The 13,452-nt window shown below is 41.5% G+C and overlaps 1 protein-coding gene across 1 annotated transcript; it reads right to left on the reverse strand.

Moving 5' to 3' along the window:
* Positions 1-10,590: 10,590 nt before the first annotated feature.
* Positions 10,591-11,931, reverse strand: LOC110907310. Its single transcript, XM_035983233.1, has 2 exons — positions 11,433-11,931; positions 10,591-11,356 (listed from the first exon to the last, which is right to left on the reverse strand). The coding sequence occupies exons 1-2, from the start codon at positions 11,796-11,798 to the stop codon at positions 10,712-10,714; spliced, it is 1,011 nt and encodes a 336-aa protein (XP_035839126.1). The 5' UTR covers positions 11,799-11,931; the 3' UTR covers positions 10,591-10,711.
* Positions 11,932-13,452: the final 1,521 nt, after the last annotated feature.

The raw sequence follows: 13,452 nt of genomic DNA on the forward strand, positions 1-13,452 counted from the left end.
CTTGAAGTTCATAAGAACTTCATGGTGACATCACCCTAGAATACCCAAAATCCAAAGATTTCATGGTTAAAAGTGGAAATTTGAAAGGTAGAAAGGTGTAGAATTGAGTTTAGATTAAGGAAGTACAAAATTTAGGTTAGAAACTTACAGGAATCACGAGAATTCGAGAGAAAAATAGCCCAAGAGCCTGCTGGTCGAGTGGGAGCTTTTCATCAGAGTGAAAGGTGAGTGAAATAGGGTATTTATAGGCAAGAGAGGGAAGGAGAGGTGAAAGGGACTTTTGGGTCGGTTGGCCCGTTTGATCGGACGGCCTGTCCGATCGGATAGCCCATCCGATCGGCTGGCCTGTCCGTTCGGACGGCCCATCCGATCGGCTAGGCCATCCGTTCGGACGACCTGTCCGTTCGGATGTGCCTTGGCCTGTTTCTTTCGACGTTTTGCGTTGCGATAGCTTCGGGCACTTATTTCATTCATATTTATTTATTTATTTATTATTAGTAATCACAAAAGGGCCGTATATACGTATCTATAATCCAATATTCGGTGCGGTGATCGAGTTACGCGTGCCTTCGAGTGCGTTCTTCGATGAGATGTGCCACAATGACTATCAGGGCACTACTTGCTCGTATTGCCGTCATCGTCACGATGGCTGGAGACATGGTACTCTCCCCATAGTCTTGTCAGCGTTGATTGATTATGTTTTGACACCTCACGGTTATCGAGGAGGGTAGATTAAGCCTTCACTCAACAACATTGTGTGGGTTATTATTTACGAAAATAGCTTTGTAATAGCGATAGAATATGCGTAATTATTCGATTATACCTCGATTTAGCGATATATCTGATATAGTTACATTATGATCCGAATCTCTGGTGCTAGGCGTAACCAGTGTATCGAGTAGTAACAACGCACGAAGGTGCGGGTTGTTACAGTCTCCCCTGCTTTAGGAAATTTCGTCCCGAAATTAATCCATTAGTAGGGTCATAAGAGTTGATGCGAATGAGAGTAGCGATTAAAAGCGTCTAGATTAGCGAGCGATCGATTAAGATTCGACGAGCGAGAGCGGTGAGAAGATACGATTCGAATAACCAAAAGCGATGACACACACAAAAGCGATTCCATAACGTTTTAAACTTACCGATAATCGATTAATCTTCGAAGATATTTAGGAAAATCCCCACATGGCGCGGCGCTAACTGCATCGATGTCCACACCAGCGCTATGGGGAGGGTTTTTGTTATTTTGATAACATATTTTGAGTTATACGTTTTAAAAGAATTTGGCGGCAAAATAAGTTTTAAGAAAATTTTCCTACAACGTGAGTTCGAGCTGAGACTCGATTGTCGAACCATCGTTTTCGGGAAGATTTCTTTTTGTCATTGCAAAAGTTTTTAAGGAAAAACTGGACTTATGAAACTTCCATTGGGCACGGAGCTAAACTGTTTCGATGTTTTCTCCATGTTGTAGGGAAATTTCACTTGTCCAACGGTTTTAACAAAATTTTATAAAAATTGGTTTTCTTTAACAGTACGGAAAAATAATTTACATCGAGCCCCACGTGGCACTTTCCCACGAAAGTTTGTTAATATGATTAAAACACTTATTTATAGGAAGTACCAGCGGCGTATCCACCATGTTTTGTCCATATTACCTCTGTTTCGTGAGGCGGTGTCACGTGCGTCGATAAGACACAGATAGAATTTCGTTCCGTCGGTTCAAGCAATAGGATGCCAGACCGAGTCGTGAATGGGAGCGAGTCGGATGCAAACAAAGCATAGATAGCGGATGCGAGTAATTCGATCATACGAAACATTGATATGGCACACTGGGTTAGATGGCGATTGATATGCCATCGCGAATGACACGGTTCTTGATTCGATTGATGCGATTTTGATTCGATTCCATATAAACCCACATGGCATGTTTCCACGAGAGTTGCTAATACGGAAAACGCCACGTTTCCCATATTAGTTTCGTCTCGTGGAGCGATGTCATGTACCCAAATACTACACAAACTGCATGCGATATTCGATGATCTGAATAGCGATAGGCATTAGACTCTAACAAATGATGGGTGACAATTGCCGCGTTGCGAGCGGTATGCGATTTGATTGAGTTGAATATACCACAAACAGTAACTAATGCTAACCCACATGGCCTTTTTCCACGAAAGTCTACTAATATGGTTAAAACACCACCATGTTCCGACCCTATTAGTTTTGTCTCGTGAAGCGAGGTCGTGCGTGCTAACATAACACAGGTAACACGAGTATCGATGAGTGATAGCGACACGCGATGAGAGTATCGAGTTGATGAAATAGGCGCGAAACGCGTTAAAGCGAAAAACGGTGAGTGAGTTTCAATACTCGTTTAGCGATTCACAATAAGCGATCCACGCCAGGTGGTAGAAGTTCACACCATGGTTGATAACCAGCGGTAGTGACTGCGAGATAAACACAAGATGCGATTACGATTTCGAGCCATATATCGAGTGGTTTAGATTGCGAGATAGATCTAGCAAAACTGCAATCGAGTTGCGTTATAGACTTTACGACCAGTCTTGCGTTGCTCTAATTGCTCTTCGGGGTGAACTTACCCAAGTCCATCGATGTGGCAATTGCGTTGCGTATGCCAACTTATGTGAAGTCTCGCAGTGATGCGGTTTAGTTTTGTTACGCCTTGTTCTCGATTTGTATTGTGTCAAAATAATCATAATATTATAATAGAACTGATAACGTCCAACTCCACATAGCACTTTCGCTACGAAACTTCGGTAGTATGGTAGAGCACACCTTGCGTTACCCCTACTACTTATGTCTCGTGGTTTGGTGTCATGCTTTTGTTGACATGGCCAGGACGCTTATACGTAGGAAGTACCACGCCTGACCCTGCTTTTAAACGTTATGGCACCATTAGAACTTTACTACGATCTCCGTGCACTGACCAAAATAATCCCGTGTGCACCCGCGATTAGTTGTTCCTTTCACGTCTATCGTACCTCGTTCTAAGAGTGTTGTAAGGGAAAAATACATTGTATAGTACATAGTGCTAGCGTTTAGATGGTGCGCGAGTATAAGAGAAATAGAATCCACATGCGACGATAGATGAAATAAGTTCCACACATAAAAGAAAATGACGGCGATAAGTCGTATTATTACAACAACATTAGAAGCAAAATAACGTTGCTGTGGAGGCCTTCTGGGGGGGGGACTGCGGTCGTTGCTGAAATTCCTCAAGGCTGCGGTCCTGTGCGGCAGTGCTGTGTATGATGACCATACCAGTTACAATTTGTGCAATAGCGACAATTTGCTTCTGGCGGGTGATGATACGTGCACGTGAAACACAGGGGATGAGGCCCATTGTAAGCATGCTTCTGTTGAACCGGGACTGCTCAGAGAGGTTCTGGTTGCAACAGTCCAGTTGTTGCAGAGTTTGGGCTCACGGTCTTTCCTTTGCGGTCGGGTTGATCTTCTGGGGATGATGCGGTGTTGTCAGCAGATTCGTCTGGTGATTCGACGGAAACATTGTCAGAGTAATCCTCAGAAGAATCTTCAGAGAAGTTGTCAGACGAACCATCGACTGATTAGCCAGAGGAATCGTCGGATGAGTTGATGATGATTGCTTGATGAGCTTGTTTGACAGGCTTCTTAGAGAAAAATCCGTCCAGGACTCGTTTGCTGTTGATCTCTGTGGCTAAACGGTAGGCTTCTTCGATGGTAGCAGGTCTTGCAGCTTCGACAAAATCACCCACACACTCAGGTAAGCCGCGGATGTACTTTGGAATGGCTTTTTCTGAAGTGTCGACTTGACTTGGGCAGATTGCACTAAGCTGCTTGAACCTTGCTGTATAGCCAGCATTGTCACCTTCGGTTTGCTTGATTTCCCAAAATTCATTTTCTAGCTTCTGGACTTTGTGAGGAGGACAATATTCTTCCTTCATGAGTTCCTTCAGCTCGTCCCAAGAGAGGGCGTAAGCTGCGGAGATCCAACGTTTATTGCGTTCGGCGGTCCACCAGTCGAGTGCTCACGATTGAAATATTCCGGTAGCACAAGTAGTACGGAAGCTATCGGGACACCCACTTTGTCGAAGGGTGACTTCGATAGATCGAACCACTGGAGCAGTTGGGTCACACCTCCTTCACCTGTGAATTCCATCGGGTCACAAGCTTTGAAGTGTTTGTAGAGAAAAGTCGGTTGCGGCGACTCCGTCTTAGAGTCCTTCGTGGCTCGAGAGTTACTGAGAGAGTGCACTTGAGCGACAATTTGAGGAATGAGCTTGACCACTTCCCTGGTCACAAGCGAGGCAATCCTCTTATCGGCGCTTCGTTTGGCCCTTCTCCTAGCTGTTCGTCTCGAGGCAGAGTTGTTGGAAGGCATCTAGACAGATAGATTTGGAATGAGATTCGATCATAATGATTTTTGAGTTTACGATGCGATGAAGCGCGATCGAAACTTGTAACGTGCAATATAAATAGACTTCACCTAGGAGCCACATAGGAGATACGAAACTTCCTAGATTCTCACACAATGCTTTGATTGTACTTAGATATAGATAGTTGTAGTTTATATTTATACACATTTATTACGGTTTAGAATGCGCGAGGGCGCGTTGAGAGAGAGAGAGTATGCGGGAGGAATTCGGACAACTTAGACATCAGTTTTGTTGCGAACATTCGGTCTTTGTTTTGGATTGCGATGGCTGTGCGAGTTGTGCGTTTTGTAAAATAGGGAGCGAAAAATCGTAGTTAAACACACAAATGTGGCTAAGTTCATCGAAATGTAAGGCCAGTGAATCGTAGGCTTAGTAAAGTACTTGGAGTGCCTCAGGTGTTTACGCGTCGACTGCCCAAGGTAACCCAATCATGCCCAACAAGTTGGTGTACACGCGTTGACTTTGAAGACTTATGCTTCCACTGGGATGCAGCTCATGGCATTCATCCTTCTAGTCATCGCGTGGCTTAAGTCATTGTGATGGTCGAGTCCCTGGTGAGAACTTTTGAAAAAAAAATATTTTAGGGAGTGGAACGGCTCATTAAGGTACGGGTTTCACCCCTGACTTAACGGTTTCGTTCCCAGTTGTGGTTGTGCTCGTCGAATTAATCCGAGAGCTCCACTAGGATTTCGAAATGGAGGCTTTCGTCAAGGTATGGATGCCACTCCTAACTCAACGAAAGATTCTCGTGCTAGAAAAATGCGCTGAGTGAGCAATCCTATCGAGAGTTATTGGTTTTCACACCTGGTCTCGACTGGATCACTCGGTTGTGAGATGCGAGTATTTTCGAAAACATGTGTATTGTGTCAGCCTTAGGAAAGGCTAGGTAGTATTTCAGCCTTAGGAAATGCTTCTTTGTGTGAAATTGTAGTATGCGGGGTTCACAAAGTCGTAGTCTTTGCAATTCCGATCGAAAGCATCAGGTAGGCGCAATACAAACCCCACTGGGTTCGTACGAGGCAGCCTGTGGGTGCTTAGACTATAGACTAGGTCATTCTCTAAGACGTCGACCCGGACTAGGTCGAGTCTTGCCTAATTCCCTATAGTTATGGCTCTGATACCTATCTGTCACACCCCAATCGATGGCGGAATCATCGGGGCGCGGCACTAGGCGAATCAGATTGCTCAAGAGAATCCATAACAACTATATTGCGATAATATTTATTACATTTGTTATCCCATACTAAGAAACAATACAGTCACATAAGTTATCACAGATTTCTTGTCCTCTCAAACAATTCAAATCCGACAACCTAGCTTTTAGTTGAGTTTCTAGACTTCCTAGCTTGATTTAATGTAGTCTTCGACTAAACCTGCAACATACGTTAAAATATTGCCAATACAAAAGTATTGGCGAGTATACAGGTTTGATAAGTAATAGTATAGTAGATTAAAAGTGCTGCGAATTTCCACATGCATAAACGTAATACACGACATATATACTTACAAAACTAATACTACCAGCTAAGTCCTCGATGCTCGATTCTTCGATGGCATAACTAGACCCCGCCGGGTGCAATAGTACTATACTAGTCGTGGTGGGACATCACGAGTATAAGTCCTAGCATACATGCAACTAGCATCACGTATATCTATGCAAACAGTTATTCGCAAGTGATAAATTGACTGATTGAGTCATTCGTTTGATAAGTTTGATTTATAAGGAACGTATGTTACACCCAAAATTCGATAAAAAGGGGTCAAGTATACTCACAGTGCGTATTTGGCAAGTAACCACAACTTGATTTGGATCGATTGAGAGTGCGTCTGAGTTATCCTGGTTATAGATCGTTAAACGATGAATAGTGTGTTAATTGGCGAAAAGACCAGGGTTTTGAGGGTGATCCGATCGGATGGGTTGCTGTCCGATCGGATGGGCTGCTGTCCGATCGGATGGGTTGCTGTCCGATCGGTGGGCAGCCTGTCCGATCGGCTGGCGACCTGTCCGATCGGGTGGCAGCCCGTTCGATCGGACGGCCTGTCCGATCGGACGGTGACCCATCCAACTGACTTCGTCGTTTTCTGGGCAGTTTTGGTAGAGGCGGTGTGCCATTGTGTTGAACAACTGATATCCCATCAGTAGGTAACACTGATTTAGGTTTTTCCCACTTCGTCAGATCTAGCCGTTCTTGATGGTTTTTCCCACGTTTAACCCGAAAACACACACACTTTGGCTAGGTAACACTGATTTAGGTGAGATTTGTTATAAAACAGGGGAAAGTACTTAGATTCGAGCTGTTTATGATGAAAATGAGGTCATTCTTTGGAGTTCTTGCGAACTTATGATGACATCACCTTCGAAACAACTCTAATCCATAAGAATCACATAACTTCTTGGTTAGAAAACATGGATTTAGACTCAATTCGTGTGAAAACGTATGGAAATCACTCAGATCCAGGTCGTTCCTTCATGGGATGACATTACTCTTGAAGTTCGTAAGAACTTCATGGTGACATCACCCTAGAATACCCAAAATCCAAAGATTTTATGGTTAAAAGTGGAAATTTGAAAGGTAGAAAGGTGTAGAATTGAGTTTAGATTAAGGAAGTACAAAATTTAGGTTAGAAACTTACAGGAATCACGAGAATTCGAGAGAAAAATAGCCCAAGTGCCTGCTGGTCGAGTGGGAGCTTTTCATCAGAGTGAAAGGTGAGTGAAATGGGGTATTTATAGGCAAGAAAGGGAAGGAGAGGTGAAAGGGACTTTTGGGTCGGTTGGCCCGTTCGATCGGACGGCCTGTCCGATCGGATAGCCCATCCGATCGGCTGGCCTGTCCGTTCGGACGGCCCATTCGATCGGCTAGGCCATCCGTTCGGAGGACCTGTCCGTTCGGATGTGCCTTGGCCTGTTTCTTTCGACGTTTTGCGTTGCGATAACTTCGGGCACTTATTTCATTCATATTTGTTTATTTATTATTATTAATCACAAAAGGGCCGTATATACGTATCTATAATCCATTATTCGGTGCGGTGATCGGGTTACGCGTGCCTTCGAGTGCGTTCTTCGATGAGATGTGCCACAATGACTATCAGGGCACTACTTGCTCGTATTGCCATCATCGTCACGATGGCTGGAGACATGGTACTCTCCCGATAGTCTTGTCAGCGTTGATTGATTATGTTTGACACCTCACGGTTATCGAGGAGGGTAGATTAAGCCTTCACTCAACAACATCGTGTGGGTTATTATTTACGAAAATAGCTTTGTAATAGCGATAGAATATGCGTAATTATTCGATTATACCTCGATTTAGCGATATATATCTGATATAGTTACATTATGATCCGAATCTCTGGTGCTAGGCGTAACGAGTGTATCGAGTAGTAACAACGCACGAAGGTGCGGGTTGTTACAACAAGAAATCCAGAAAAAAAACCCAACCTCACCCTCACAATCAATAGATCACAAATCCCGCCCATGTCTTGTCCCTCTCTCTTTGCCCTGTTAATATATGTGAAGTTTATTGTTGATGCTTGGTCCATCTGAGCTTGTCATTAACCTTTGTGAAAAGTATTTAATGTTCAAGAAACTCACACACCCACCAGATAGCCACACTTAATTACCAACCCCATCTCGTCTCTCTGAAAAAAACGGTGTGACGGAGGGTTGCCGAAAAACATCGTTATCCCTCATCTGAAAATATGTTTTTGTAAAAGATGAAGAGAGAATTTTGAAACGTATCATCACTTCGTCTACTTTTTGTACTTCAAGTTTCAGATTTGATGATATTCCAATTGAAAATAGTGAACATGATTTGTTGAAAGTTATCGTTTTAGTGAATCGTTTTTAGATCTGAATTTGAAGTTTTAGATTTGAATCGCATATTGCTGGTTGTTCTTCGAAGTTGAATAAAGATCTGATCTGAATCAACTTAATTTGTGTTGTTTGATTAGAACGAAGATCTTAAGTTGCCGGTTCGGTTGATTCGAGTAGATCTGAACTGACGAAGAGGACTGAATATTGTTATTTACGATTGAATCTGAGATAATTGATTCAGATTTTGTTGTTAGAACTGTTTCTGGGCTGCTTATGTTAGGGGGTATTTGGCCTAGCTTTTATTTTTTGGCTTATGCTTATATTTTAAAGTAGCTTATAGCTTATTTTCTATCATTTGATAACCTCTTTTTAAGTGTTTGGATTAGCTTATAGCTTATTTTATATCATTTACCCTTAGATAAAGAAGCTTCTTCAAATAAGCTAAAAAACCATATTCAAATAAGCTTATTCAAATCATCTTATATAAGCTAATAAGCATAAGCTTAAAAAGCTAAACCAAACACCCATTAGTGCTTATTTTATAAAAATAAGCTAAAAAAGCTATAAGCTTAGATAAAAAAGCTAGGCCAAACACCCCCTTAATAAACGAAAAAGCATTAAAATTGCAAGTTTTTTAATGTTTAATATATTGTTTTTAATGAGAAGGGTAATTTTGTCATTTCACATCCACTTAACTGAGAAAAGTAACCTTCATCCACTCTAGGGACTATCCGAGTAACAACTGAGCAAACCGCAGGGAGCATACATGTAATTTTGAAAAGGTGGGGACTAAAGGTGAAACTTAACCAAACCACAGGGACTATCCGTGCATTTTACTCTATATAGAAACTTATAAAATTTCAAATAATTAAATTTCCAAATGGCAACACTCAAAATATAAATTAGTTAAAAGAGAAAAATGCAATTTGCGTCCATGTGGTATGTCCCAAACATCAACTTGAGCCCCTAAATTAAATTTTTGGTTTTTTGAGCCCCTGACTTTATAAATTCATAACATTCTGAGTCCTTCTGTCAAGGTTCCGTCTGTTTGACTGTTTGACTATTGTTAAATGTCCAATATACCCTTAATGACCTTATACAAATAATCCCTTATCCCCTAAATTCATCAAACTGATTTAAAAGAACACTGATCTGATAGGAACCCTAACCCCAATTCCCTAACCGGTCGATCCAGTCTTAAACTATTGTGAAGATGTCTCAAAAATTAGCTTCAAGCTCCAACAAGAAATCAGCTGGTGGCGAAGCTTCTCAATTCCTGTGTTCTTGTGGTGCACCTACGTGGTACAAGGTACCAAAGACGGAAGCTAACCCAAATTGACGCTTCTTATGCTGTGTAAGTTAAAATTATAGAAGAAAGATTGAAGTTATATGGCTATTTCCTGATTGATTTGTTTTTACAGAAGAAAGATTGTGGATTTATAAGGTGGGCTGATACACCTTCATCTCCACCTTCAAATTCATGCTCTGCTTGTGAGAAGGTAATACCCGCATTGTTAAGGAGCATGGAAAAGAAAGATGATTTTGCAATCAAGAAAGCTAACGAAGTGATGTTTTTGAAGATGTGTTTATTGTTTAGTTGGTTAATGATTGTTGTTGTTTATGTGTATTTTTAGTTTAATGTAAGAGTCTCTTAATGTAATGAATGTTGGTTATGTGTCTTGTTTTGGTTAATGTATGAATGAGCATTGAACAAGTTTTGGTTAGTATCACTTTAATGCTATGAATGTTGCCGTTGATGTGTAGAATAACGAATTGGTTGAGGAAGTGGCTGACAATGAGTTGGACTTAGTGCCGTCTGTGCTGAAGGAGGAGTGGTTTGATGACTATGATGCTGTGATAGAAGTGTTGAAAGCAGAGTATGAAGCATCTCTTCCAGATCCAGCAGCGGACTACGACTCAGAAGAGTTGGAAAGGGATAGGTGGGAATGTGCAGTTCAACCACCGGAGGATGATTGGTACCATGATCCGTACCCGGGGGAGCATTCTTCTGACTCCGAATGGTCAAATGATGATGCTCATTGGAAGTAGATTGTTAGGGTTTTCCATGTTTGTATTGATACATTAACTGCATGTCTTTGTATTGATACGTTTAATGAAATTTAGTTGGTTGAGACTCAATGTGTATGATACATAAACTGCAGCACAAACACAAACTGCATAAACTGCATACACAAACTGCATACACAAACAGAACCTGCACAAACAGAACCTGCACAAACAGAACTGCATACACAAACTGCATACACAAACTGCATAAACTGTATAAACTGCAGTTGAACATAAACTGCATAAACTGCATTACAAGTCTTAAACTGCATTACAAGTCTTAAACCATTACAAACATAAACTGCAGTCTTAAACCATACTTAAACCATACATAAACAAGTCTTAAACAAGTCTTAAACCATACATAAACAAGTCTTAAACCATTGAAATCAACCTAACTAAGCTTCACTCTCACTTGGTGCACCTTGTGATACAGTTTGAGATTCTTGAACATTCTCCCCCCCTGGCCCTTGCATGTCTTACTGTTGTGACCCAAGCTTCCACACTTGCTACACTTCTTCCTGGTTTTGTTTTCTCCACCTGCAACTTGATTCTCACTTGGTGCATGTACAACATTCTCCACATTCTCCCCACCCTGCCCCTTGCATGTCCTACTGTTGTGTCCCAAATTTCCACACTTGCTGCACTTGGTTGTATTGCCCTTCCTGGTCATTTTTCCCTCACTATCAAAATGAGCTTCAACTTCAGCCTCACCAACTGATTTCTTTCTCTTCTTTTGTGGCCTCCCAACCTGCTTATGGTGTTTGGGAGGCAGAAGTTTGGTGGGACATTGTGAGGGTATCCAATTCTCAGGCCCGGGAATTGGATTAATCACATTCTCATAAACCTTCTTCCATGTGGATAACCAATACACTTCATCAACCAATTCTTCTGGCACCCCTATCCTAATATCATTTCTGGCCCTATCATTGATAGCAGCCACTGCATGTTTACATGGCATGCTAGTTAAATCCCACTTTCTGCAGGTGCATGTTCTGTTCTTCATATTAACAACACACTGGGATCTTGAGCTATTCACCTACACAAAATCAGTATCCAACATTCAAACATTGAGTTACTCACCTAGTAAAGGGTCTTATGAACTCTAAACATACCTGGTACTGTACTGCATCCACCATTAAAACATTGAGTTGTGAGGCTTCTTCTTTGATCTTATTAAACACTTCTTGAGCATGAGGAGTTAATGGACCATGAGCTTTAGCTTGAATCTTCTTTACATTCACAATTCTTTTGGTCATATACACTCTTATGGACTCTAAACATGTGATTACAGGTTTGTCTCTGGCTCCTATCAACTGCCTATTGAACACTTCACATATATTATTCAACAATATGTCACATTTGGCCCTACCTGAAAAGTATGCTTTTGACCAACTGCTTGCTGGGATATTTGATAGCTTTTCATGGAAACCAGGCTCTGCAATCTTCATTTCTTCCATTGCATTTTGAAAATATGGCATTGATGTCTTGCTGGCTACTCCATACAACAAGTTTTTGTACACATCACCAGGCCAATCCTTCTTCAGATTCTAGATTCTGGTGGATATGTCTTAAACAGAACCTGTGTTCAGAGTCTGGGAACACTTTGGATAATGCAGGCAGTAGTCCCTGCCTCATACAATGTAAGTTAGATATGATAAAATGGCATAAACATTTAAATGATAAAATGCCATACCTTTTGCCTATCTGAGATAAAAGTGAAGTTGGTACTGTCTCCTAAGCCAAGATCATCTTTGAGTAATTCCAAAAACCATTCCCAAGATTTAAAAGTTTCAGCCTCCACTAAAGCATATGCTACAGGATATATACCGTTGTTGCCATCAACACCAACTGCAGTAAGAATCTGTCCAGGAAATGGACCTTTCATAAAACATCCATCTAGTCCCAATATTTCTCTACCACACATCTTGAACCCTCTCATAATAGAAGCAAAACAAACATAACATCTCTTGAATTGTCTAGTAGGAAGACAAGGGTTAGCACAGGGTTCACAATCTATTTTAATTGTGCTACCTGGATTTGCCCTCAACAGTGCTTCACAATAAGACCTTAGGATACCATACTGCTCTCTATAATCTCCAATGATCCTTGTTGTAGCAATTCTTTTAGCCCTAAACACTTTCTGGATTGAAACATTCACCTGATGGTTCTTCACAAGCATATCCTGTATGGCTGGCAAAGGCATGTCAGGGTTTGACTCGATCATGGCTTGGATCTCATTAGCTATCTGAGACATGGTGTACAGGCCCACTTCTCTTGTTTGGAGGCAATGATGTTGTGAGGTAATGGTTTTCTGTCACACCCCAACCGATGGCGGAATCATCGGGGCGCGGCACTGAGCGAAACAGATTGTTCAGAAGTTTCCACAACAACTATCATACAATTCAGTTATATAACACGTCCCATACCGTGTCCCAAATAATAACAAGTTATCATAGAAATCAACTAAACAATATGGGAACTGTTCCGACAACTCAAATTCTTAATTATTACAGACCGAAAGTAAATATTGTTTTAAGACCTCTAGACGGCTATCCGTAAATCTTACTGACTACAGGTGCCAGTACAAGATCTACAGATAATTATGGCCCTGGAGCAGATACGTGGACACTGTCCTAAGGTCACAGGCTCCTAGAAGTTTATTATTGCCTCGCTTCCCTAGCACGCTAGTAGCTTAAACACCTGTCACATACGTTAAAATAAAAGTCAATACATATAATGTAAAGGTGAGTACACAAGTTTGATATAGCATATAGAGTTCGAATAGTTTACGCATAACCAAGCACGTACACAAGGGCAAACGATGCATGTAAATTATCGACATGGGACCATCGATACCAATGACTTCGAGTTGACTGTCCGAGACAGTTCGCAATACATGATTACCACCGTAATCCATGCAAGTAATTGTCCTTAGCAACCCCCGTGTGAACGGGTGCTGAGTCCAAACTATAGTACTACGTTGCTAAAGCAGGCAGATAGCACTCCACGTGTAAACATAATAAACAGCAATCATTTAGACAAGTCATACATGCAAGTAGGTTAGCGTTCAAATAGTTTGTGTTGTTTGTGGATTTGATAGATTACGTATGTAACACCCAAAAGTGCTGAAAG

Source organism: Helianthus annuus, chromosome 14, assembly GCF_002127325.2.
Source record: "Helianthus annuus cultivar XRQ/B chromosome 14, HanXRQr2.0-SUNRISE, whole genome shotgun sequence".
NCBI classification, from domain to species: Eukaryota; Viridiplantae; Streptophyta; class Magnoliopsida; order Asterales; family Asteraceae; genus Helianthus; species Helianthus annuus.

Excerpts from the sequence above, each read along its gene's own strand:
- LOC110907310 (XM_035983233.1), bottom strand. The coding sequence starts at position 11,798 with ATGCCATATTTTCAAAATGCAATGGAAGAAATGAAGATTGCAGAGCCT. Across the intron at positions 11,357-11,432 it reads TGGATGCAGTACAGTACCAG|GTGAATAGCTCAAGATCCCA; the intron begins GTATGTTTAGAG and ends GATTTTGTGTAG.